We start from the raw sequence: 25094 nt of genomic DNA on the forward strand, positions 1-25094 counted from the left end.
CTCTGTCCTCCTCCCTGACTTCTCTTGGCCCTGAGACACAAGCTCCTCCCTAAATTGCTTCCATCCAGCCCTAAGCTGGGATTTGCTTGGGCTTGTCTCGCCTTCCATGGGCAGGGTTCCTGCTAAGCTCGATTAGTTTGGTCTTTATTGTACCTATTCACTGAACAAGTATTTTGCAGGATACTCACAAGATTGAAGCAGGCTGGAAGAGGACTTACAGAAGCAAATGAGACCTCCTCCGGGCCCTGGAGAGCTCTCTGTACATAGGGATGATTATACCATGAGGCAGAATTGAAGACATATGCACCAGAGATATAGGCAAGAATGTTGTGGGGCCGTTAAGGAACTGATTCAGGCTGTCTGGAAGGCTTCCAGGAGGAGATGGGCATTAAATACGAGACTTAAAGACTATTTCAGCAGAGAGGAAAGGGAAATTTATTTTCATTTACCCAAGATGATAGCATGGAATGAGCCCTAAACAGGTGTTCTAGTCCCAGTTCTGATTGACCAGCTGAAAGAACTTACGGGTATCATCTTCTCTGAACCCCTGCTGCCTCATCTGTAGAGTGATTTTGAAAGCAGCCCCTACTGGCCTGGGATTTGTCCAGTCTCTTGTATTTATCACAAACAGGAAGCAAAATCAGGCTGTCCTCAAAGATCGCATAGACTGTAGACCCAGAGAATTGTCTCAGAAAAAAGGCCTGGGGGATTTTATGTCCTGTGTGTCCCCATGGCTGCAGCCGAAGCAGACCAGCTCCCGTCAAGTGCTTGTCTTAGTCACAGCTGCCTGCCTGGCACCCAGCATTGTATCTGGCACAATAAATGTTTACTGAATAAAGTGAACGAATGAGGTGACAGAGACTATGACAGCTTTTTGGCTAGAACTGAAACCAGTCCTGCCCCCAGATCATCAGATCCCTTGAAGGTTTTGCTCCCTAATACACTATATGTGCTCTCAGGATAAGAGGAAAGATGGCTGAGAGGGAGCTATGCTTTCAGAGGTCTACGCTGGGGCCTCTGGTTTCTGCTGCAATCAACAGAAAGTGGGTCACAGAACAGCTCTACAGAGCACAGACCCTTGAGGAAAAGCCTTGATTCCGTGCCAACTTACATCTATTGTGTACCTACTGTGTATCAATTGTCACACAGCTTTAATTCATTTAATTGTGGCCTCAAAAGGCTGTACAGGAGAATGCGGAGGGTTGGGGGCTGTAAGCCTCACCGTGCTGACTGTGACCTCAGCAGAGTCACCGCCCCTCTCTGAGTTTTCATTTTCGATCTCTGTAAAATGGAAACAATAGAACCACTTCGCCAGGTTATGGGAATGAAATGAGCACGTGGAAGCAGAGCGCTTCATAAATGCTAGTTATAATTGTTCCTCTGGGCACCCAAGTCCGCTCGCCTTCCCCCAGGGCGCACACACAGACATGTTCACACTCCCACGTACGAGCAGAAGCAGAGACGTGTGCAGACGCCAGCTGGAGGAGCTCGCCGAGCCTCAGACCCCGGGCCACCTCCAAGCCCCGCAGAGAAGCCGTCGGGTCCCCGGCTTCGCTCCTTTTCTCTCAGCTCTTATGAATGAACTCCGGCCGCGAGTTTATTTTTTTATGAATGGGAGCGCAGACAGTGAATGAAGCCGGGAGCCAGCCCCTGTGTTCTGATTGGCCCTCGTGGCTGGGAAACTCCGCCCCCCGGCTCAGCCGGGCGAGTCTCCGGATTGGCGGGCGTGCCGGCCCTGGGGTTTCATTCACAAAAGTCAATGAAACAAAGGGAAAGGGGTGGGAGGGAGAGAGAGCCGAGGCCGAGGCTAAGGAAATGCACCAATCAGCGGGTCCCCCGGGCTCACAACTGTCGGCGACGCCGGGAAAACAAGCCGGTGAGCGGGGAACCCGGGGCCGGGGCCGCCTCTCTCCACCCTAGCCCCGCGGTCCTCGGTGCGGCCCCGGAGTATGCTCGGGAGCCCCCGCGACTCCAGCACAGACGCCCCAGCCTCAGGTGAGGCTGCGGGAGGGGGAGGGAGGGAGAGTGTCCGTGATTCCCCTCACGCCCCCAACAAACACCACATTCTCACCACCGCCTCCGCAGATTCCAGGGTGGGGGTGGGAGGCGCTGGGATTCAGGGTTGGAGGGGGCGCAGGAGTTGTGGGCGTGCGAATGGTGCGCGCCTCGCCTGCTCCTCCGCGCGCGAGCACGCGAGCGCGCTCGCGCATGCACACACACACACACACACACACACACACACACACACACACACACACGTCTTATGTAACCGAGCCTGGTCATAGCAGGGCTGCAGAAAGCAGCCGAAACGGCAAGTCCGGTTCCCAGAAGCAGGTGGGACCTCCTTTGGCGGGAGGGGAGTGGCGGCGGCGCTCAGCTCCGCAGGCGGAAATCTCCCCATCGCCGAGTGAGTCGGAGAAGTTTTGCCGTCGGACCCATTGCCTCGGGACTGCCCTCTCCCTGCCGCCCTTACCCGCCCCCACCCCGCTGCCTTCCCAAGACAGTCTGCGAACGCAGCCCCACCCCCCCACCCCCAGGTCTCTGCCCCCGCGCGGGGCCCGGGCCGTGCGGCCGGAGGGAGCGGCCGGATGGAGCGGAGGATGAAAGGCGGATACTTGGACCAGCAAGTGCCCTACACCTTCTGCAGCGTGAGCGGCGCGCCGGCCTCCACGCCCGCCCCCGCCCTCATCCCGCTCCTCCCCGCCCCACAGCCCCGTACCCGCGGCCCCAGAGGGGTCCAGAGCTGGCCGGCCCCTTAGTCACCCCGGGACCCCAGCCCCGCCCCCCGGACCTGGCGGCCTCAGGGTGACTCGGGGGCATTCTTCCCCTGCCCGGCAGAAATCGTCCGGAAATGGGAGCTTGCGCGAAGCGCTGATGGTCCCGCAGGGGAAGCTCATGGACCCAGGCTCCCTGCCACCCCCCGACTCTGAAGGTAAAGAGCCGGAGAGACAAACTGCGACCCTCCTCCCCACCACGCACAACCCGAGAGCCGACCCTGGAGCCCTCACCCTTTCTCAAAATGGCTTGCCCTCCAAGGGACTCCGATCATTCTCCGCGCCTAACCCCCAAGGCGGGGGTCACCGGGCTCACTAGGGCTCCCTCTCTCTCACCATCACCTTCACCTCACCTTCTCCAATTCCATTATTCACCCCTCAGATCTCTTCCAGGATCTAAGTCACTTCCAGGAGACGTGGCTCACTGAAGGTGAGTAGTTTTGTGACCGTTTCTCCTATCGGGGTGGGGGTGCTCTCTGACCCGGTGTTACAACTTAGCCCACTTCCTCTCTCCCTGGCCTCTAGGAGCTCTCCAAGGCCCCCTCCCTAAGTCCTCTGCCTCGCGGCTCTCCCCAGCACCCAGAGTGGACACTTATATTGATATTTATTTTCTCTGCCCTGAGCTAGGCTGGTGTGACTAGGCCTGGGGATGAATCAGACCATTGTGTGGGGTATTTGCTTATTTGAATGGAACTTGGCCCCAGGCCCGTTTTCCTGGTTGAAATTTTCACTTGCAAGGTTTGTTTGGCAGCGGTGCCGAGGTGTGTGTTGGGGTCTGGGGGGGGGAGTTGAGGGACAGGAGGATGAGGAGAAGGAGCAGTTAATTTGTTACCTATCTTACAGAGTTGCCAAAACATTGGTTTTTACTCCCTTGGTTTCTCTTCTTTCCAACTCCCAGCACCAAACAATTTACTGTCTGAGCCAAAAGAACAATAAAAGTTTAAATAATTTCCTTTTGCAAAACTTTGGCAAAGAGGGCCCAGGGCTTTCCCCCCAAGTAGCCTTGATTGTAGTTCTGACGGCAACTGGTCCTCCCTCCTTCTTTCCTCCTGAATTCCTCGGCCCCGGGCAAATTCCTCCTCCTGGGTGCTGGGAGGTTAGCTGCAAGCTGGCTGGGGTGGGGTGGGGTTAGTAGCTGGACCTTGGCTGGCTGGGGAGTGTGTTCTGGGCATCTCCTGGTGGGATTCATTGCGTGTTTTGGTGGGGCCTGAGGGTGTCGCTGGCGGGGCTGCAGGTAGGAGGCCAATGGTGTTTAGACAGTCTCTGAGAGGGAAGGGTTAACACCCCCATCTTACAGACCCTTTATTTATTTTAACACTCTGAAAACCAAGAAACCACAATATTAGGAACACCTTTTTGAGGGCTTTTTCTCTTCCTTAGGATCTCCCCATCCCTCCACCTGGGTATCTTTGGTGATTTTTTTAAGCTCAAACCCAGCTCCTCTGGAACCCTCTATAAAAGCTTGGGGTAGAAGGGAAACACCCCTGACTAGGTCCTTGGAGTGGAACTAGGTCCATCTGGACCACTGTGGTATCTCAAAAATATGTATGTTAACAGGACGACTATTTAGCATAGAGCAGGCACTTGAGACATTTTGTGGAATTCATGGCTGGACAGCTGCATGGGCGCTGGAGAGGTCTCGGGGTTCTGGGTATTTTGCACATCTTCCCCAACTCTGCAAGCCCTGCGTGCCCAGCTCTGAGTTACAAGCAGAGCTATGCCCAGTCTGCCCATCCTCCTCCTGAGGTTCCGGAGCTGGGCTGGAGCTGAAGAACGCAGAGGTGTCAGTTTCCAGGGTCTCTCAAAGACTTCCTTTCCCAACGCCTGATTTCCTTCTGGCTCGCCAAGCTCCTTGTCTGTCAGCTGAGGGTCCCTGCGCTCCCGACATCAGGCAGTTCGTGGGGCTGTGATCTAGGGGTAGGCTCAGAGGCTGGCGTTTTGGCAGCAGCTGGTCCATTTGTGCCTGGGTTTGGAATGGGAAGGGGAGGAAAACGTTCTCCTCTCTCAACCTTGGAAGCCCCACCCCTTGGCAGTGGGGGTCTAGAGATTGTATGTGTGTCTATCTGCATGTGTCGGTGTGACAGTGAGAGAGTGTGTGTGTGTGTGTATGTGTTTCGTGCTGCTGCCCTGGGAGCCCCTGTACATTTAAATCCAGTGGGTGGGGAGGTGGGGGTGGGGATCGCAAGGCAGAGGGGGGTGCCTGGGATCTTCTTGGTTCCCTCTCCTTCCTTCTGAGGGAGCAGCTCAGGTTCCCGGCTGGCGATGGATGGCCAGGCCTGAGGGGGGGATGCTGAGGCCACTCGCTCCTCCTCACTCTCTCTGCGGAGACAGATGCAGCTGCCGGGGCCCTGTCCCCCTGCACCATCCCAGCACCACCCCAGCCTCCTCTCCTGCCTCTTCCCACCAGGTCAGTGACCCCTGCAGCCTAGGGGGAGCTTTGGGGTGGCAGGGAGGGACTAGCTCCTTTGGAAACTTGCCAGTGGTGGGGTGCGTCAGTCGGAATGGGGGTCGGAGCCCGACCTCCTCCCTCAGCTTGATTTCTTCCTAAAGCCCCAATTTGGAGAGAAGCAGCGGATCCTTGTAGTGTGGGTGGGGCTGTGAAGAATTCGGGGGATGCCCAAGTTGGATCTGGGCAGATGTGGTTGCGGTTGTGGGTTCAGAGTCCGGTGTCCTGGGCATCACTGGGGTGAGTGTGAGTGGTGCTGTGTAAAGGCAACTTAGACATCTTTGGGGTTGGGGTTTTTCTAGACAGAGTTGGGGGGATGAAGTGAGGCCGAGAGAGCATGTCTGATTAAGGGGTGCCCGGGATCCGTTGAGTTACTGAACAGAGGATCAGGCTACGGGAGGGAAACCCAGGTTCAGGCAGACAGAACCCATGCTGTGCCTGCTTTTGGTAAAAGATGTGCTGCTTCTGGGCGCGGGTTCTTTTCCCGGCTTGCTGGAAGTCCCCAGGAACGTTCGGGGACAATGACTTTGGTCTATTTGGTAGAAAGGAACATTGACTCTGCACCATGTATGTCCTTTGTGTGAGGCTGGAGTCCATAACCTGGGGTCTGTGGATTGCTAGCAGCTCTAGATAGGTTGCAGGGGTCCCTGAGTCCTCTGATATCGTGTATAAAATTGTTGGGGGTGCACCATCCACAAAGGAATACAGATTTTTCTAGGAGGAGAATGATCCATAGCTTTTATGAGATTCTCAAAGGGGTGTGTCTGTGCTCCCCTTTTCATAAGAATCACTGCTTCCAAATCCCCATCCAAGGTTTCCAGTCCCCTTGCCCTTTGATTTTCCCCCATGATATTTATAAGTCCGAAAAGGGACCCCGTGTGTGAAGGGTGTGCATGGAGGCTGTGTTTCACTCGTGTGCTGCCGTGAAATTAAAAGCAATTAACGTGTGTGTGAATTCATGTGTATGCACACTGGTGCCTCAGCACATCTGTGGGAAGGGATGAGGTTAATTCCCTCCCCCAGTCTTTCTTAGCTACAATGCCTCCTTCTACATCTTTCTGTCTCCTCCCCTTCCAGAAGGCTCTTGGGGACGAATGTCCCCTCCATAGATAGAGAACTGGTTCCTTCCAGTACAGAGGCTGCAGGGTGGGGGCTGGGTAAGGGTGAGCGCTGAGCCCAGTGGTGACACAATGGAGCAGAAGCTCCGGAGGATGCCTTCCCTCTCTCCCTATCTCCACTAGGACTTTTTAAGAGGCCCCTTACCCTGTGATTGGATCCTAGGAAGGGGACAAGGCGATGGGGCATATATGGTGTAGGTGGGCGGCTAACCTGAGGTGGGCCTAGCTGCTTGGCTGTTTGAACCTCCCAGTTCTCCTGGAGCCCAGCTTGGAGGGCCCCCAAGTCCCTCCTCTTCTGCTGACTCCCCTGTTGGAGGGATGTTCCTTAAAATTCTCTCTCTCTAGGGATTATGCTGGTTTGGCACTTTTCCCATCCCCTCCTTAATCATCAGCCATGTCCCCAGGGAGATAAACTTCACCTTACTGCCAGGATAGATTTGGGGGCAGACCCTGGCACACTGGCTTGGCAGCCAAAACTCAGCCAAGTCAACAAACAAATAGAGTGGCGTACACTCAAGACCAAACATGGTAATTAGAAATTCTCCTGCTCTCCAGGAACACAAGGCTCAGTGTCACTGTTCCTACTTCTATCCTTTTTGACAGTCTCTGAGCGACTGAGGCGTTGTCCTGCCCTTTTGGGAGAAGCCAGTGTTCTGGGGAGGGGCCAAGCAGGACTCAGATTCACACCATAGCCCATTTTTGCTTTTGCTGATCTCTCTTGGCCCTAGGAACAGGATGGCACCACCTCTTTTGGGGTGTGATCTGTGTGCTGGGGGTGGCCATCCCTGGGACTGCGGGGGAGGAAGGGTTCTGGTCAAACCTTCAGGCCTGAGGCGGGAGGAAAGGCAAGAGGACCCCTAGGGCTCTCCAGCATCATGTGAACTGGCCTGTGACGCCAGCAGGAGATGCCCCCAGCCCATTACCTCAGTGGAAACTGGTGATTGATGAAGCCCCAGAGGGGGCCCAGCCTGCGTCAGCCTCCCCCGTGTTCTGCACCCCTCTACCCTCGGGACCTTCCGTGCCTAGGCAGCAGGGAGGGAAATGTTGTTCATCCTGTTCCCGCCACCCTCATCCTGCCACCTTTGGGGGTGTCACCTGTGGTGTGGCCAGAAACCACACCAGCATGAGCCTGGGGCTTGGCCCCTGGGCAGCTGAGCAGGTTTTGCTTCCTTCTCTTTATCCAGTGTTTCCCAAACCCGCCTATTCCTAAGCGCCACTAGAGGCACTGGTTAAAAATACAGACTCCTGGGCCCCACCCAAGGCCTATGGAATGGGACTCTCGGGGGAGGGGGCTGGGTACTTTTCACAATGCCCCAGAGGAATGGCTGCCTTTGTCCCTTGTGCTCCTGAAAAGATGTGTGCTGCCTGTGTGTGTGTTTGTTTTTGCCAAGGGATTTCAGGTCCTACTGATTTATTTGATCACTTTAGGATTGTTTTATGCTGACTTTTCATAAGTTCTTTAGCTGCTGGGGCTCCTGATTCTTAAAACCCTTCAGCCCAATCCTCTGTCAAGAATCACCTATCTGTAAACATCTATTTAAAAGCACTTGGCACCTCTGATATTTAAAGCAAGTTGAAAGCAATTGATCACAGTCAAAAGTGTCCCTTGTGAGGCGTGCCTTCTCCAGAGGCCCTGCCTCTGATGGTACCTGGCTCCAGGAGGGGGGCCCTGGTGGGGGAGGTGGGGGAGCTGGTTGGTGAGGATCTCTTCAGTTCTTGCTCCCAGACCCACAATGCTGGCTCCCACCAGCCTGAGGACAGGGGTCTTTGTATGTTTATTCACATAGTCAACAAATAATGCATCAAGTGTCTGAGCCAGACCCTCTTCCGGGTACTGGGAGATCAGATGAACAAAACAGATAAAACCTCTGCCCTCAAGGAGCTCAACTTCCTGGTCCAGAGATGGACAAAAACATGTAGACATAAATTCATAAGATAAGTTCAGGTAGCCACATGTGCTAGGGAAAAAATAAAACAGATGCCGTAGAGAGCCGGGAGGGACTGCTTTGTTTTGGGTGCTCAGAGGAGGCCTCCGAGGAGGTGACAAAGGGAGCTAAGACTTCAATGGCTGGAAAAAACAGGCAGGCAAGGATTGGGGGAAGAGGGATCAAGTCGATCGTGTTTGAGGACTCGAAAGGAGACCAGAGCTCTGGAAAGTAAGGGGCAAGAAGAGGCAGGTCAGAGAGGTGAGCGTTTCCAGACCATGTGGGGCCTTGGAGGCCGAGGGGAAGAGTTTGGGGTTCATGCTGGAAGCAAGGGAGAGAAGCGATTCGATTTCTGTTGTACAAAGATCTCTGCCAGCTGTGTGGAGAACGACCGAGGGCAGGTGACCATGGAAGGAGGCAGTTCTGACAAGAGTCTGTGGCTGAAATCCAAGGCAGAAACTCTGGAGCCTCAGCCTGGGAGGGAAGCAGTAGAGATGGGTGTGCACCTGTATCGGCTAAGAGGAGCGGAGGTGTTCTCCAGCCGTCTCCTCGTATCCTTCCCGCTTACCAGCCCTCCTCCACTCTCTGGTCATTTCATCCATCAGTTTCCCCACTGTCCAATCTGACAGCAGTCTCCAGGGAAAAGAGACCCATCTCCTGGGGTTCCTTCGCCTCACCTTAGAGCCATTCTCTTCCTGGACGATCAGGAAGTTCCTCTTGGTGTCTACCCTTGCCCTTCCTGCTGTGATCTCTTTATTCCCAAGAGAGGGGCAAGAGTGGGCAAAGGCTCTGGGGTCAGGGGAAGTACTCAGTCGCGTACTCACCTGAAGTTGGTATGGCCAGGATAAGAACTAGGAATCGAAGCCCGGATATCCAGGTTGAAGGTCACAGATGAGCTGATGTTCTATTTTAGTTTTGCTGCGTAATCCCCAAACCCCACTCCGCCCACACTGGCACCCTGGGAGTGCTCCTCAGACCTCCAAGCTTGGGAAGCCCTCCTCTCTCCTAGCTGCACATCAAAGGAATGAGGCATCTTGGCCTGCCAGTGTCCCCAGCCTCCTCCTCTCCCATTGCCATGCTCTTTTGCCATCCTCTTTTAGCCTCTTTTTTTTTTTAAAGATTGGCACCTGAGATAACATCTGTTGCCAATCTTTTTTTTTCCTTCTTTCCCTTCTTCTTCTCCCCAAATCCCCCCAGTACATAGTTGTATATTCTAGTTGTAGGTCCTTCTGGTTGTGGCATGTGGGATGCCGCCTCAGCATGGCTTGATGAGCGGTGCCACGTCTGCTCCCAGGAGCCAAACCAGCGAAACCCTGGGCCGCTGAGGCAGAGCACGCAAACTTAACCACTCGGCCACAGGGCCGGCCCCTAGCCTCTCTTGAACTACCCTCTTAACTCCATTCCGTCTCCTTTCCCAGGCTCTAGATTTCTAGATTTCACCTGGGAGTTGTATAAAATGCAGATTCCTGGGCCCAGGCCAGATGCAGAATCTCCCCCTGTGATTCTGAGTCCACAGGATCTCACTCCTCGTAATGCCTGCCCATCCTGGATGACTGCTGTGGCTTTGAGGGTGTTTTGTAAACTCTGAGGGGCAGGGCTGTCTTCCCTTCAGGAAAATGGAGAGAAAAGACAAAGCATCTAGGAAAAGACTGGAATCTGCTCTGACAGGTTCTGGGAACTTGAGCCTTCCCTCCAGGGTCTTAATGGAGCCCAGAGATGGAGGGCACTAGGACCTGGGGTGGAGTTGCCTTCAGTCCTAGGAAGGCTGGTTTCCCCTCGGGCTGGTGCTAATCTGCAGGGCTGCAATACTGGTGTCTCCCAGGGGCTGCCACTGGGCTCCCACCCCAGACTTACCTCTGACCTCTCTCTCTCTGCAGCTCAGGTACCAGACAGTGATGAGCAGTTTGTTCCTGATTTCCATTCAGAAAACTGTGAGTAGAGGGCCCTGGGTAGAGGGAATGGGAAGTGGGGGAGGGTAGGAAATGAGTCCTGGGGATGGAGAACCACCAAAGATCAACTTGTTCTCTCCTAAAGAAAAGAGTGAAGGGCAGGGCTCCCCGTTATCGGGTTTGGACTCAAAGACCAAGGCAGTAACTGGAAGATGAAGACCTTGGTTCAAATTGGGGCTTGCTCTGTCCTACCTGTGTGACCTTGGAGCAGACACTTCATCTCTCTGTTCCTCCATTTCCTTATTTCTGAAACGAGAGGCTTGAAGCAGTTAGCAGAGTCCAGTTCTCCCATTCTAAGTTACTTTCCTGCAACTGGGGGCAGTTTTGCCTCCCAAGAGACATGTGGCAATGTCTGTAGACATTTTTGGTTGTCACAACTGAGGGTGGGGTGCTACTCGCTTCTAGTGAGTAGAGGCCAGGGATGCTGCTAAACATCCTACAATGCTCAGGACAGCCCCGACAACAAAGAGTTATCTGGCCCAAATGTCAGTAGTGCTACTGTTGCGGAACTCTGCTTCAGTGTCAGAGACTTTGCTCTCAACAGTCTTCAGCAATGAAATGAAACAGGACACAAACAATCGAAAACAGCCTATAACAGAACAGTTGATTGCAGGCATTTGACTCAACTACAGTCTGACAGAATCTCACACTCGCCCAGCTTAGAACCAACTCTTTGCTGCTCAGCCTGGTGGCTGGAGTTTTGTGGACCCAGCAGGGGCCACAGGAAAGGCCAACGTTCTTTACAGATAATTAGGAGCATATGTATAATGTTAGTCAGCTGAAATGCAATTGGGCTAATATACAGCCTTAACCAGAAAAAGAAAGATTCTTTATAGCCCCAAATAAGAAAATATTGCTCTCCCTTGGAATTTCCTAGGGCACTCAGGAAAACCACAGGCCCTAGCTTGGAGGTTCTCTCTCCTACAAAGGTCTTTTTTGGGTTTGGGGTTGCATTAAATGTTGAACTTTAGACAGTTTCTTTGGTTAAAATTGGGCATTCATGGGACTGGCCCGGTGGCACAACAGTTAAGTGCGCATGTTCTCCTTCCGCAGCCCAGGGTTCACTGGTTCAGATCCCGGGTGCGAACATGGCGCTGCTTAGCAAGCCAGGCTGTGGTAGGCATCCCATATATAAAGTAGAGGAAATGGGCATGGATATTAGCTCAGGGCCAGTCTTCCTCAGCAAAAAGAGGAGGATTGGCAGCAGTAACTCAGGGCTAATCTTCCAAAAAAAAATTGGACATTCACCTGACATAATGTAAATAGCCAAACTGCTCTTAAAAAGTGTCTGACTAAATTCTCTGAAAGCTGAGACCCAGAGAGGGGATGAGGCTGCACGGGTTACAGCTGGCCCTCCAAGAACGGAAGGTGTCGGGACCTCTTCCTGCCACTTCTGTGACGCTCTCTGGCCTTGCTCTGCCTCCCCCTACCCCCGCAGTAGCTTTCCACAGCCCCACCACCAGGATCAAGAAGGAGCCCCAGAGTCCCCGCACAGACCCGGCCCTGTCCTGTAGCAGGAAGCCGCCACTTCCCTACCACCATGGCGAGCAGTGCCTTTATTCCAGGTGAGCCCCAGCCCGGTCCTGGCGAAGGGTAGGACGTCAGGAGGGTGTCAGGAGGAGGGAGGCACCATGAGCAGAGGTGGCAGTTGAGGTGCAAGTTAGACGACAGAGAGGATTTCCGAGCTGTAAGTGAGGGAAGGAGCTATACAGCTCAGGATTTCCTGTGAGTAGTCAGAATCAAAAACGCAGCAGAGGGCTCAAAGGACATGTGTAAGGCTGGGGCAGTCTGTTTCCACTGGAGAAGCCACTGTCTAACCTAGCCCAGTTGCTCTGGACTGGGGAGAGGTGTTCTCAAGATTACATCCAGCTTCAGGATTAATGAAAGGAGAAAAAGAGTTTGCTTGGGGCTGAGTCCAGCTTATGCATTCCTTTCCCGGCCCTCGACTCTTCCTTCTCCCCTAATCCCTGTGACCTCACTTCCCTGGGGATGAAGGGTTCAGAGATGCTCGCTCAGCTTCTCTGCCTCCTCACCCCTGTCTCCCCTCAACTCCAGTGCCTATGACCCCCCTAGACAAATCGCCATCAAGTCCCCCGCCCCCGGTGCCCCTGGACAGTCGCCCCTGCAGCCCTTTTCCCGGGCAGAACAACGGAGTTTCCTGAGATCCTCTGGCACCTCCCAGCCCCACCCTGGCCATGGGTACCTCGGGGAGCAGAGGTAAGGAGACCCACAGAACCTGTAGGCCCAGCGCCCACCGGTTTTTCCTCAATCCTGGAGTGTTCTCCATCTGCCCTTAAGAGAACTGGCGTGGGGGGAGGTAGGGAGGAAGGGATATTGACAGAGACCTCCATGCTAGAGCCCACTCTGCCAGCTCAGGGGGTGGCAGGCACAAAGCAGGGCTTAATTTAATAATTTCTTCTCTTCTCCATCCAACCACATGCAGCTCCGTCTTCCAGCAGCCCTTGGATATTTGCCACTCGTTCACATCTTCTCAGGGAGGGGGCCGGGAATCCCTCCCAGCCCCCTACCAACACCAGCTATCGGAGCCCTGTCCACCCTATCCCCCGCAGAGCTTCAAGCAGGAATACCTTGACCCCCTGTATGAACAGGCGGGCCAGCCGGCAGTGGGCCAGGGTGGGGTCAATGGTCACAGGTACCCAGGGGCGGGGGTGGTGATCAAACAGGAGCAGACGGACTTCGCCTACGATTCAGGTAAGAAATGCTCCCGGGAGTGGGTGGAGGAGTTTGGGTGGGATTGCCGGGTGGCATGGCATGTGACCAAACCCAGAATGTCTTCCCACAAGTTTTTTACCTTCCCATCCGTTTACCAGTTCATATGTCCAAACCACTCGTTCACCTTTTTTTTCACAGATTCAAAACAAATGTCATTTTTCAATCGGTAAACTTATATTCAGAAAAAAAAGATAAGTTGGTTGTAGGTCCTTGCCCTCAGGTAGCTTGTGACTTAGTAGGAAAGTTAAGGCATTTCTATTTCTATTTAGCAAGTGTATGGGGTTTTAATTAACTACTGAGACCAAAGGACGGTGCCAGGAACATGAGGATGTGTCATTCATTCCTGTCTCCACAGAAAATCAAAAATACAGCAGGATTTGAATGAAGAGAAACATGAACTTGAAACTAGCCGGGCTCATAGTTCCCAATTGGAACACGGGGTTAATATGTGTTTCCACATCCTGTCAAGCCTCCAGGTTGAGGGATGGCGCACCATCCCAGCCAGACCTGGGTACCAGAAGTAGGGGCTTCTTTCAATTCTAGTTTCACCTGACTGTTGACAGCAATGAGATGCACTGAGCATATTTGTAAAGAGCTTTGGGTCAAAGCCTCAAGGTTTGAGGGAGGGCCATTCTCATTTAGGAAGTGCCCAGAAAACCTTGGCTTCTGTTACGTTGTTACCATCCCCAAACTTGAGTTTAACTGCAAACTTGCATGAGAAAAATAAATTCAGAGATTCGAGCTAGCTAGAGCTTTCGAATTTCCCTGTTCCTGGGACCCAGTCTTTCAGGGGCAGGGGGAGTGAATCACAAACCCCCAGACTGCCCGAGAGAGAACCAGAAGGGTGCGTCTCTCCTCAAACCCCAGGCAAAAGCCTCAGCCTGCCTGGCAGTGAGATGGAGGAAGGAGGAGGGAGACGCTCTTGCCGCTGACCTTCAAAGGATGTAGACCGGAGGGGATCCTGTTACATGCCCTTGAACTCCTGCCCCTCCCCCTTCAGCTTCCTCTGAATGGAGTCAGGAATTCCATTCACAAAATGGAGGCATGAATGAGCCCACCCTCCCCGCCTCCTCCCGGAGGTGTCGGGTTTCACCGTCTCCTCATTCATCGGTGGGAGGGGCGGGGGTAGGGCGAGAAGGGGCTGGAACTTGAATGGGTGGCTTCACACGACCGCCTCCAGGTGGAGTGGGGAGGTTTCAATCCTATGGAATGGAATGTGCTTTACTGACAGACCTGAAAAAACCCGGCCCAGTGCTCACTGCCTCTTCCCCAGATAGAGACACACGCAGTCCCTCTCTCGGTCCCCTCACCAACCCCTCTCCTCCCTCTCCCCTCTCCCTCACGCACTGGGCTGGGAACCTGACCTGCTGACCGGACGTGCACCATTCCAAGGGAGTCTTAGGCATGGACACTGTACCCTTTCCCCGGAGGTTCATCCCCACCCCCCCTCCTCCCCCTAAACTCACAGGAAACAGCTGCTCCCTGGAATCTTGTGCTTTGTGGAAAGCGTTGCCCAGTCCCAGCTGCTGCCATCCGTGCCCTGGAGCTGAGGAGTTCAGGCCTGGCACTCCCTCAGGGCAAACTTCCCCTGGGATTTGGTGGTGGGCAGGCAGCTGAGAAGAGAACCAGCAGGCAGGCTGGCAGGAAGACGATCTTGAAGGTGTGTGGGACTGCTGCCTCCACCCAAACCCAGCCACCTGTAACATCACGCTTTCTTCTTTCTCCCCTGGCAGACGTCCCTGGGTGTGCGTCAATGTACCTTCACACAGAGGGTTTCTCTGGGCCCTCTCCAGGTGATGGGACCATGGGTAAGGCAGCCCCCTTCTCCCTGCGAAGCCCTCCAAGTTGGAGGAGCGAGTCCTGGCCAGGAGTCTCTCTGGGGTCTCATCAGTGAACCCCCAGATCTGAGTGACCCCCAACTTCTTCCTCAAGGTTATGGCTATGAGAAACCTCTGCGACCATTCCCAGATGATGTCTGCATCGTCCCTGAGAAGTTTGAAGGTTGGAGAAGTGACTGTTCATGAGAGGGTTGGGGTCTTACCCATGTCCTCTGATTATGCCCACTCAGGAATCACATTGTTTCATGAGACAGGGCCTGGAGAGACCCCTGGGGGAAAAGGAGGGGGTTGCTGGGGGGACTAAAAGGCACAAGACCTACACCTCCTATTCCCTGTGTTCCCCAGGAGACATCAAGCAGGAAGGGGTTGGAGCATTCCGGGAGGGACCGCCCTACCAGCGCCGGGGTGCCTTGCAGCTGTGGCAGTTTCTGGTGGCCCTGCTGGATGACCCAACAAATGCCCACTTCATTGCCTGGACCGGCCGGGGGATGGAGTTCAAACTAATTGAGCCTGAGGAGGTGGGCCTCTCAGATGTCCCTACCTCTCCCCCTAACAGCTTTGGGGCCCAGAGACGAGAACTGGGGAACTGGTGGCACGTACCTTGACCATCATCATTACCTAACCTGAATTCTTGCCAAACCTGGGTCTGTGGGCTGGTGCTTAGTTGCAGGGCCAGCTTAGCATTTTCCACCAAGAATCTCAAGTGCTCTTTCTGACCTGCCCCCCATTTTCCCTCTGCTGAGCTAGCACTGCCATCCCAAAATTCTGTCTCCTGTTCCCAGGTTGCCAGGCTCTGGGGCATCCAGAAGAACCGGCCAGCCATGAACTACGACAAACTGAGCCGCTCACTCCGATACTATTATGAGAAAGGCATCATGCAGAAGGTCAGGGGCTAAGGGTCCAGGGCAAGAGGCAGGGAAGCGGCTGTGGGACGGTGATGGGGGCAGGGGTCAGGAAAGCATTTCTCATCACGTTTGTAGGAGCAGATAATGAATCTGAGTCAGAGGAGACTAGAAGCTATGGACAATCCCAAGATTTCCCTCTCCCAAAAAAGTGCTAAACAGTAACTGAGAAGCCCAAAGCATAAAGAGCTTGAGAGTAGAGGTGAACAAGAACTGTGAAGGGAATCGGCTTCTTAGAGCAACCAGCAGGGGAGAGAAATGTGCCCATGCACCTGCCTGGACTTGGAGAAGTCTGCATTCCCCATCGCTACACTGACCTGGAGGCAGAGCCAGGCTGACCTGGCCCCTCTCTTCCCACAGGTGGCTGGCGAGCGTTACGTGTACAAGTTCGTGTGCGAGCCTGAGGCCCTCTTCTCTCTGGCCTTCCCGGACAATCAGCGTCCAGCTCTCAAGGCTGAGTTTGACCGGCCAGTCAGTGAGGAGGACACAGTCCCTTTGTCCCACTTGGACGAGAGCCCCGCCTACCTCCCAGAGCTGGCTGGCCCTGCCCAGCCCTTTGGCCCCAAGGGTGGCTACTCTTACTAGCCCCCAGCAGCTGCTCCCCTGCCACCGGTGGGTGCTGTCCTGTGTACATATAGATGAATTTGGTGTTGGGGAAACTCTCACTCTGAAACCCATAGGTGTCTCTGGGGCAGCTCCCCACTGGCCCCTCAGTTGTCCTGGCGCAGACTCTGAGCTGCTCACCAGAGCGCATGGGAAGAAAAGGTGGAGTCCCGGAGACTCGTGGGGGTTTCGCCTCCGGTCTCCTCTTAGGTCCTACTTACAAGCCCAAGCTCCACTCCCTCTCCCCCATCACAGAGAACAAGTTTGTTCTGTTCTGGGGGACAGAGAAGGAGCTTCCCCACTTTATCCTGGCGGGGAGGGGTGCATTGAGCTCCCCAGATCTCCCACTACAGGGAGACAGAAGCCTGGATCCTGCACTCCGCTCCAAGCTGTGGCCCTGGAGGGTCCTGCTTGTCAGTTCTTGGTGCTCTGTGTTCCCAGAGGCAGGGGAAGGCTGGAGGAGGGAACCTGGGCTGGGGTGGGGGTTGCTGGGTGGAGGCGGGGAGGGCTGGGCTCCTGCTCCAAGGGCCCCTCGTCTCTCCTCTGCAGTTTCCTAAGCCCAGGCCTGGCATTTCACCTCCGCCTCCACGTCTGCCAGACCCTAATAAAGGCCCCTGCTTCTCCTGTTAGTGCTCCCGTGTCCTCTTTGCCGCCATGAGAGAAGGACCTGGGGTTGGAAAGAGCTTGGCCTTGGGGCAGATGACTGGAGTTTTGGGGCCTGACTCTGACACTTAACTTCCCCTATGGGTTTGGGAAAAGACAGTTCACCTCTGACTTTTCCCCTGAAAAATGGGCTCAACAATGCCTGCTCTCTCCCAGTCCCGGGATTATTTTGTGACGATCACTAAATAATGGATGAAAGGTACTTTGTAATGTGGCCTGGTGCCCCTTGGCCAACTGCAGCATGGCTCCTGCAGACATCTCCCTGCTTGGGGGCGCAGGTAAGGCTCTGAGCTTCGAGGGCCTCCTGGGGCTTCCTCAGGCAGGGTTTGGCCTGTGGTTTCTATGATCATAGTTGCTCCCAAGACCATGCTACACATGTACCCCAACTGGTGTCCCCGCTCCTGCCATGGTTCCACGCTGCTGTTTTGCGGAAGTTTGGGATGGGTTTGTATGGAGAGGGTCTGGAGAATGGGAAAAGATGAAAGGCCCCCAGGAAGAGGGTGCAGGAAGAGGCTGGAGCAAGCCATGGCCAGTGAAGGAAGGACCCTAGATCTTCAGGGGTGAGGGGAGTGGGAAACAGCATAGATTCGCCTTGCCCAAATTTGGGGGAGGCCAGAACCCTGGGGCCGAGTTTCCTGAGGGGGTGGGGCGGAGGCATGGCTGATAAAGTGGCGACACCTGGAGAGGGAGTGTGTGACTGAGTAGATGTGACAGAGGGGTAGCTGAGGAGGTGGGAGGGGCGGAATGAGCCCTTGAAGAACAGCCACTGTGTAAACAGCTTCCTGGAGCCAGGCTCCGGTAAAATGGTGCTCTCTAGTTAAATCGGAACCGCGGCGGGGTTGAGGTGGGGCCGGCGCGACCCTCATCAATGCCTGGTACTAACACCAAGACCGTGCAGCGCTCACAGGAACAGATGCCTCGCAACCCACAAATCAAAAAGCAATATTCATTTTTTTCCTAGAAACAAAACATCAATGTACTGACTTCTACAAGCAAGGAACAGAAGATTTTAAAATACAAGTTTAAAAAAACATGATTTAGGGGCCGGCCCCGTGGCCGAGTGGTTAAGTTCATGCGCTTGGCTTCGGCGGCCCAGGGTTTCTCCGGTTCAAGTCCTGGGCGCAGAGATGGCACCACTCGTCAGGCCATGTTGAGGCGGCATCCTACATGCCACAACTAGAAGGACGCACAACTAAAATATAGAACTATGTACCGGGAGATTTGGGGAGATAAAGCAGAAAAAAAAAGATTGGCAACAGTTGTTAGCTCAGGTGCCAATCTTTAAAAAAAAAAATTTAATTCCACATGAAAGCCAGGCTATTACCGTGGGAAGAAGGTGTAAAAGTTGAGTGGAAACCCCGAGGGCCTGAGTACAAGCACAGGAGAAAGCAGCCTTCTGGAAGAGGTCTCCACAGGCTGAGACGTGACCTTTGCCCTCTGAAAGCCACTCCTCACAGCTCTTTGTTCAAATCCTTAAACTTGGAGGGGCACTGCTCCCAGGAGAGAGCTACAGCAACCGCCAGAGCAAATTCTTTGGGCTGAAGGAGAAACAGCCCAAACCAAATACACTCCAAACTGCATTAAGGTGGACCCTGGACCCAGGAGCCTGACCCAGCAGTAGAGCCTCCGCACGCCCCGTGGGGATAGTTCCCCACACAAACAAGCACAGACCCAGCACATGGGCAGGGGCAGGAAACTCCCGAGCCAGGCTCCCAAAGAGGTAGGGTGAACAGTATACTTTAAGGGCCGAGAAGATTCCAGCTCCCTGCACGGGAGCCACATCCTCTCCTGAGCTGTCACTCAATCTCGGGAAATATTGGTTCAAGGAAGAGAAACAAGGGCCCCATTGTGTGGGAGCAGCAGGCCGGCCTCCTTCCGAATCTGGCTGGGAGCCCCGTTCTCCCTCTGAGCAGGCTCAACGATGCTGCCCACATGCCATTTCCTGATGGACAGTCAGAAGGTTAGACTCCAGCCACGCTGTCAGAGCAGAGGTGACCCCAGCTCTCGAGGGAGATGTTCAAGGAACACACAAAGCTGGGGTCTTTTTTGCTCACCTAACCCAGAAGTTGACCAGCCCTGGTGTCAATCACCTTGGCCTGTTAAACATCCTCTTCTCAACCTCAGCTTAAATCCCAAACCTCCCTCCCTGGAGGTGATGATCTCAGAGGTGCCCATGCCGTCAGTGCTGGTCACTCAGCTGGGACAGGCAGGCTGCCAAGCCCAGCGTTTGTTCCTGAACTGGAGAGACCTGGGCTGGAATTAGGATTGGGGAGCTGGGCGCCAAGCCCGCTTTCCTTCGGGTTCCTCTGTCGGCCCCTGCACTGTCTCTCCCCAGGAGACCTTAGAGGTTAGCACACAAAGACCCCCCGCCATTAGTTACTGGCCTGGGCTTCCAGCGGTGCCCACTCAGCTCCACGATGGGGCAGGGACCTCAGTGAGCAGACTCCTGGCCTGCACTCCTCTCCACTGGCTTCTCTCTGAATTGCCTTCAGGGTGGTTTGTCTGCTGTCTAATGACAGCCTACCTTCCTTCACATCTGAGAATGTCACACGGTCTCTTAGTATCTGGAAAGTAATTCTATGGTAGTTCTAATATTTGTATCATTTTACTAGAATGGGGATGGGGAGGCAGTGCGGGCCAGAACATACGATGTGCCCCATCCTCCAGGGGCGTCCCCACATCCGGGCCAGAGGTTCCACAGCCTGGTCTGGCAGCATCTGCCTGATGTTCTGCCACATCAAGAGCCTCCTCAGAAACCGTGAGAGGGCTCTAGGAGGTGACCAGTCCCCAACCGAAGGCTAGGGGAAAACCTAAGCATGAGGCCCGGAGCACAGATGCTGGGCAGCACAAACCATCTCCGAGAGGTGTTAGGTTGGTTTTCGGTTTGGGGTGGGGGAGGAGAGGCTTTGACCATAAAAATCCTTTGTTAAAAGCCCATCAAGAACCTTAGGGGAAAAAAATAAAAACAAAGTAAAAGCTGTGTCGTTGTTTGCATGTTTCAAAAGGAAATAGGATATGTTGCTCATTGTGAGTGTGGTAGGCGGGAGAGGGAGCCAGGGAGAGCCTTCTGTATTCAGTATGTGGCATCTGTAACCACTCAGGCACCCAGACTGGAGCGCCTGTGCCGTGGATGTGGTTACTCACGGGGTGATCCGCCACAGAGCCGGGCTAGCATGGGTGCTGAGAGATAAGGCTGGAGGTCTGGGCTGTGCGTCACTTCCCAGCCCCGAGAGGCCCCGGGCTCTGGTTTCAGGGGACTCTCCACCATGTGCACCGAAGCCACAGATACTAAACCTCCTCACCCTGAGTCCAGGCCAATATCCTAACCTTTCAGCTAAAAGAAGCAGCCACGGAAAACCATTTTTGTTTCCTTAAGAAAATAAATATTTCCTGGAGGTTAAGTGAAAGTACAGGGGCTGGACAGGGGCAGGAAGTGGGGTCAACACTGTCAATGAGCTTCGAGGCTCCCTCCTCCAGAGACAACCAGCTAGAGCATCAAGGCCCTCACCAGGTAGGCGTCAGACGCTCGCAACTCCCCTTTCCCATCCTAGGGCGGCATGAGTTGGCTCTTTCTTGGAGATGACGCAGTGTGCACTGTGCTGGCTGGGAGCCCGAGCCGGCCCGGTGACTTGGAGTGGTGTGGACTGGAGGTTCTGGGTCAAACCAGGCCTAAATCCCTGTTTCTATTTTACCACCAGGGAAGAAATGAGAGTCAAGTTTAGAAAATGCCCAGTTAAGATATTCAGTCACTGGACAGCTGTATCCACAGGACCAGCTCTTCATCAGTAAGAGTGAGTCCAAGCCCTGAGCCACCACCGCAGGAGAGGTGAACAGGCGAGTCTTGCTTTTCAGCGCCGCCGGAAGGCCCGGGATATTCTCCAGGCATTGGGCTCCTCATAACGGTTGTACAAGGGTTCAAGGCGCTGCTGCTTTTTCTGCTTGCTTAGCTTGGTCGGGTCGGAGACCTTGAAAAAGGCGGGAGCAAACTCCACGAGCCAGCGGGGGTCGATGGTGGTGACCTCGCGCATGTACTCCTTCGTGGTCAGCACCAGCTCGTGGTACACCACCCTGAGGGGGACAGAGACAGGGCTCAAGCCTCGGGTACAGGCTCCACTCCAGTCACCCTGGGCCCTGGCAGGCCTCAGGTCAGCTTGCATTTCACCCTCTTCTCTCTCCTGCCTGACCCTCAGGCAATGACAGTCTGTTTACGACAGCCAAACCCCAGGACTGAGGAGCCTGCACACCTCTAACCACAAGAAAGCTGTCAGGATAATGTATTCCAGTCCTGGCTCTGGCTCTAACTAGTTAAGTGACATGGAGCCAATCACATCCCTTCTCTGGGCCTCAGTTTCCTGCTCTGTGAAATGGGAGGGTGGTTTTTCAGGCTGTCTCCACAGAACTCTAGGGCCCTGAAAAGGAGCCTCAAGGGTTGGCACGAGGGGATGGAGGCAGCCAAGGCTCTACATCTCCAACCCTTCTTCTACCATGGTGCCACAGCGCTTTTAAATCGGTTTTATATTAGGGTGAGTAAGATCTCAGTTTTTTAAAAACACTACTTGAAAAAAATTTTTTTAAACCACCCCATAGATGATCTCTAAGATCTTTCTTAGCTCTCACCCCTATAATTTTATTTCTCTCAAAAGGACCTGATATTATGCCAAATTCAGGCTTCTGCTGCTCTAGAAACGTAAGCAACATTAGAATAAGAAGTGCTATGCGGGGGGTGAAGACACAAAGTGCCAGTAGATTTACAGGTTCTCTCTGCCCAGAAGCCCCCAGACCCAGGGCCTGCCCACCTACCATTCCGGCTGCCTGTTGAAGAGCGCGCTGGAAGGATGGATGTAGACCACCTGCTGGTCTATCAGTGTCCGGTAGCCCTCCTGCGGGTCTTTCTTGGCAGCATTTCGGAAGAATCCACTGCAGATGGCCTTCTGCACTCGGACTGTGGACTTCCCACAGGAGACCACATCCAGCTTGTGTCTATCAGGAGAAGAGATCAAGAGAGGACAGAGATGTGAGACTACTCTGCTTTCAGAGGTTCGACCTTCCAGAATGATAGCACCCAAAACCCCCATTTTGAGTCCCCAGAGGGGCCCCAGGACCCTCCTTCGAGCCCTAAGTGTTCTACAGGGGCAGCTCTACAGAGTGGGCAAGACGGACGCAGTGAGAGCCAGGGACTTAATTCAACTCAACTAATAATGTTCCAGACAATTGTAAACAAAGCATTTTTCAACAACAAATAAATCATCCTCCTCTTAGGAACTTTCTGGAATGATTCCCAGCAGCACACTTGCCTGGGGAAGAGTATAACAAAGATGGAAAAGCTGGAGGAAAAGGGTTATGTGAGGAGCCTTTAGCTTCCCAGGTACATACAGAGACGAAGAGACGTGACAGTCAAGGAGGTTCAACTCAAACATGGGGAAAAGTCACCAGCTGTTACCTGTCCATTATGCCTAACATCTGCTTGCGAATGTCCTGGGCCCGGCGCAGGGAACGAGCCTGGATAAAGTTCTCATAGCACCATGGGTTGGAGAACTTGTTGTTCTTCCAGGAATTGTACACGGCCAGCAGGGTGAGGTGGTCCCCTTCGGTCTGGTGGAATTTGGCCTTCTTCTGATCTGCAAGGGCTTGTTTATCCTGCCAAGCGGTGGGACAGAGGATCATTTTCCGCCCAACAGCTACTAAGTGAACATCCAGCAGTTCCAGGGAGCCCTACATGGCCCTGTCAAGCGTCCACATTAAGCACTGCAGGGCCAATAGGCTGATTTCACCCAACTTCACTGCACCCCTATCTGAACGTGGGTCTGAACTCCTTACCTTGGGCCTGTAGAAGACATTCTGCACAGACAGCATGGACACGATGGTCAGCATTTCCTCACTGCAGCCCAGATGCACAGACATGATCAGCATCTTGCACAGCATTGGCTCCAGGGGGAATTCTGCCATCTAGAGGGAGAGGAAGAAACTACAATTGCTTCCCTGGGGAAGACCCATCTGGACTTGCCAGTGTGAGACACTGGTGAGAGCAGGCAACAGACCACAGGAGGTTTACCCAAGCATGACGACGTGGGATGCCTGGCTCTATCAGAAGAATGCTGTTGTTTTTTATTTCCCAAATAAATCTCAACACAATGTATGCAACCAAGAACATAACTACTGTTGGGATAGGTGGGAATTCTGCAGATATCTTTTAAAATTAAGGCTAGACTGAATAATAAATGCTGAGGTAAAATGACAGTGGACAGAACTCTTTTTTCTATAAAAAGAAACTGTTTTAAGTGATAGTGGAAAATCCAGGTTAAAAACAGGCATCTAGAATTCAACTCAAAGCCTCTCGAGAGCCTCAGAGCTTGATTTTGCAATCAAGAGAACACAGAACAGAGTATGGAAGACTAGCCAGGGCAGCATCTCAAAAGCATTGGAAGTTAAGCCCATCCCCTACCCTGCGGCCCAGGCGAGTAAGCAGGCCCTCGTCGTCCAGGGCCCCCAGCGTGTACAGCTGCTCCATGGCTGTGATCAAGGTTTCCATTGGTGGGGCATCCATGAAGTCAAAGGACAGCAGGTCATTGATGCCCATGGCCTACAACAGAAAGGAAGACAGTGTGTGATGGAAGGGCCAGCCTCACCAGTGTTAACATAGAGACTCCTTGTCAGTTTCTGGTGTTTTTTTTTTGCTGGGAACGATTCACCCTGAGCTAACATCTGTTGCCAATCTTCCTCTTTTTTTCCACCCCAAACGCCCAGTACATAGTTGTATATTCTAGTTTAAGTCCTTCTGGCTCTTCCATGTGAGCTGCCACCACAGCATGGCCACTGACAGATGAGTGGTGTGGTTTCACACCCAGGAACCGAACCTGGGCCGCTGAAGTGGAGCATGCCATCAGGACTGGTTCTATTTGTGACTTTGTCTCTTGTTTCCTCAACTGCAATTAGGAAGCGACAAGAAAGATTACCAGTAACCTCCAGGGCTGGACCACACAAAACTCAGACTAGTAGAAAGCATATACTTTCTCAGGAAACTTTCAAAGACACTCCCTCAAAATGATAGTACAGGGGCCAGCCCCATGGCTGAGTAGTTAAGTTCATGCACTCCACTTTGGCAGCCCAGGGTTTCACCAGTTCGGATCCTAGGCATGTACCTAGCACACTCATCAAGCCATGCTGAGGTGGCGTCCCACATGCCACAACTAGGAAGACCCACAACTAAAATATACAAATATGTACTGGGGGACTTTGGGGAGAAGAAGGGAAAAAAAAAACAACAGTGCATACAACGCAACAAAAAGACAATTAAAAAATGGGCAAAGAACTTGAGTAGACATTTCTCCAAAAAAAAATATAAAAATGTTCAAGAAGCACATGAAAAGATACTTAACACAGCTATCCTAATAACTAGTAATTAGGGAAATGCAAATCAAAACCACCGTGAGATACCACTTCATACCGACTATGATAACTATAATAAAAAAAAAGGAACTAAGTGTTGGCAAGGATATGGAGAAATAGGAATCCTCATACACTGCCGGTGGGAATGTAAAATGGTGCAGCCACGGTGGAGAACAATTTGGTGACTCCTCAGTAAGTTAAACAGAGAGTCACCACATGATCTAACAGTTCCACTTCTAGATATATACCCCCAAAAAGGGCAAGCAGGGACTGACTACTTGTGTACTAACGTTCACAGCAGCATTATTCACAAGAGCCAACAGGGAGAAACCACCCAAACGTCCATCGACAGCTGAGTGGATAAACGAAACATGGTATATACATCTAAGAGAATATTATTCAGCCTTAAAAAGGAATGAAATTCTAGCACATGCTACAACATGATGAACCTTGAAACATTATGCTAAGTAAAATAAGCCAGATACAAAAGGACAAATACTGTATGATTCCACTTACATGAAGTACCTAGAATAGGCAAATTCACAGAGAAAAGAAAGGAGAATAATGGTCACCAAGGGCCAGAGGGAGGGGGGAAGGGCCAGTTAGTTTAATGGGTGCAGAGTTTCTGTTTGGGATGATGAAAAAGTTCTGGAAATGGATAGCGGTGATGGCTACACAACATTGTGAACGTACTTAACGCCATTGAATTGTACATTTTAAAAAGGTTACAGGTAATGTGTTGTGTATTTTACCATAA

General features: G+C 53.1%; 2 protein-coding genes across 17 annotated transcripts in view; one reads left to right on the forward strand and one right to left on the reverse strand.

Annotated features, from left to right (window-relative positions):
- Positions 1-1757: 1757 nt before the first annotated feature.
- Positions 1758-16917, forward strand: ETV4 (ETS variant transcription factor 4). 15 transcript variants are annotated; one of them, XM_070560400.1, is made up of 13 exons: positions 1758-1876; positions 2538-2648; positions 2839-2932; positions 3157-3204; positions 10141-10194; positions 11651-11777; positions 12268-12429; positions 12656-12924; positions 14679-14753; positions 14878-14946; positions 15129-15301; positions 15566-15667; positions 16046-16917. In XM_070560400.1, exons 1-13 carry the CDS (start codon positions 1760-1762, stop codon positions 16268-16270), a joined length of 1626 nt encoding a protein of 541 aa, XP_070416501.1. In that variant the 5' UTR covers positions 1758-1759; the 3' UTR covers positions 16271-16917. The 15 variants fall into 15 exon arrangements, with proteins under 15 accessions (XP_070416501.1, XP_070416506.1, XP_070416502.1 ...); XM_070560405.1 differs by having other exon boundaries at positions 1759-1995; positions 12286-12429; XM_070560401.1 differs by having other exon boundaries at positions 1770-1995.
- A 966-nt stretch (positions 16918-17883) lies between these two features.
- Positions 17884-25094, reverse strand: part of DHX8 (DEAH-box helicase 8) — a 31946-nt gene continuing 24735 nt past the window's right edge. For both annotated transcript variants that reach the window (XM_070560398.1, XM_070560399.1), the window contains exons 19-23: positions 23394-23531; positions 22769-22897; positions 22392-22588; positions 21752-21931; positions 17884-21019 (exon numbers count right to left, since the gene is read on the reverse strand). In XM_070560398.1, the coding sequence (XP_070416499.1) occupies positions 20800-21019; positions 21752-21931; positions 22392-22588; positions 22769-22897; positions 23394-23531 (864 nt within the window). In that variant the 3' untranslated portion in view covers positions 17884-20799. The remainder of the gene's footprint in view (positions 21020-21751; positions 21932-22391; positions 22589-22768; positions 22898-23393; positions 23532-25094) is intronic.

Source organism: Equus przewalskii, chromosome 10 (genome assembly GCF_037783145.1).
Source record: "Equus przewalskii isolate Varuska chromosome 10, EquPr2, whole genome shotgun sequence".
In the NCBI taxonomy this organism is placed as follows: domain Eukaryota; kingdom Metazoa; phylum Chordata; class Mammalia; order Perissodactyla; family Equidae; genus Equus; species Equus przewalskii.

Bases quoted from the DNA above. Each gene is read 5' to 3' on its own strand.
- ETV4 (XM_070560400.1), top strand. From the start codon at position 1,760: ATGAAACAAAGGGAAAGGGGTGGGAGGGAGAGAGAGCCGAGGCCGAGG. The intron at 14,947-15,128 runs GTTGGAGAAGTG...TGTGTTCCCCAG, and splicing joins CGTCCCTGAGAAGTTTGAAG to GAGACATCAAGCAGGAAGGG. The intron at 15,668-16,045 runs GTCAGGGGCTAA...CTCTTCCCACAG, and splicing joins AGAAAGGCATCATGCAGAAG to GTGGCTGGCGAGCGTTACGT.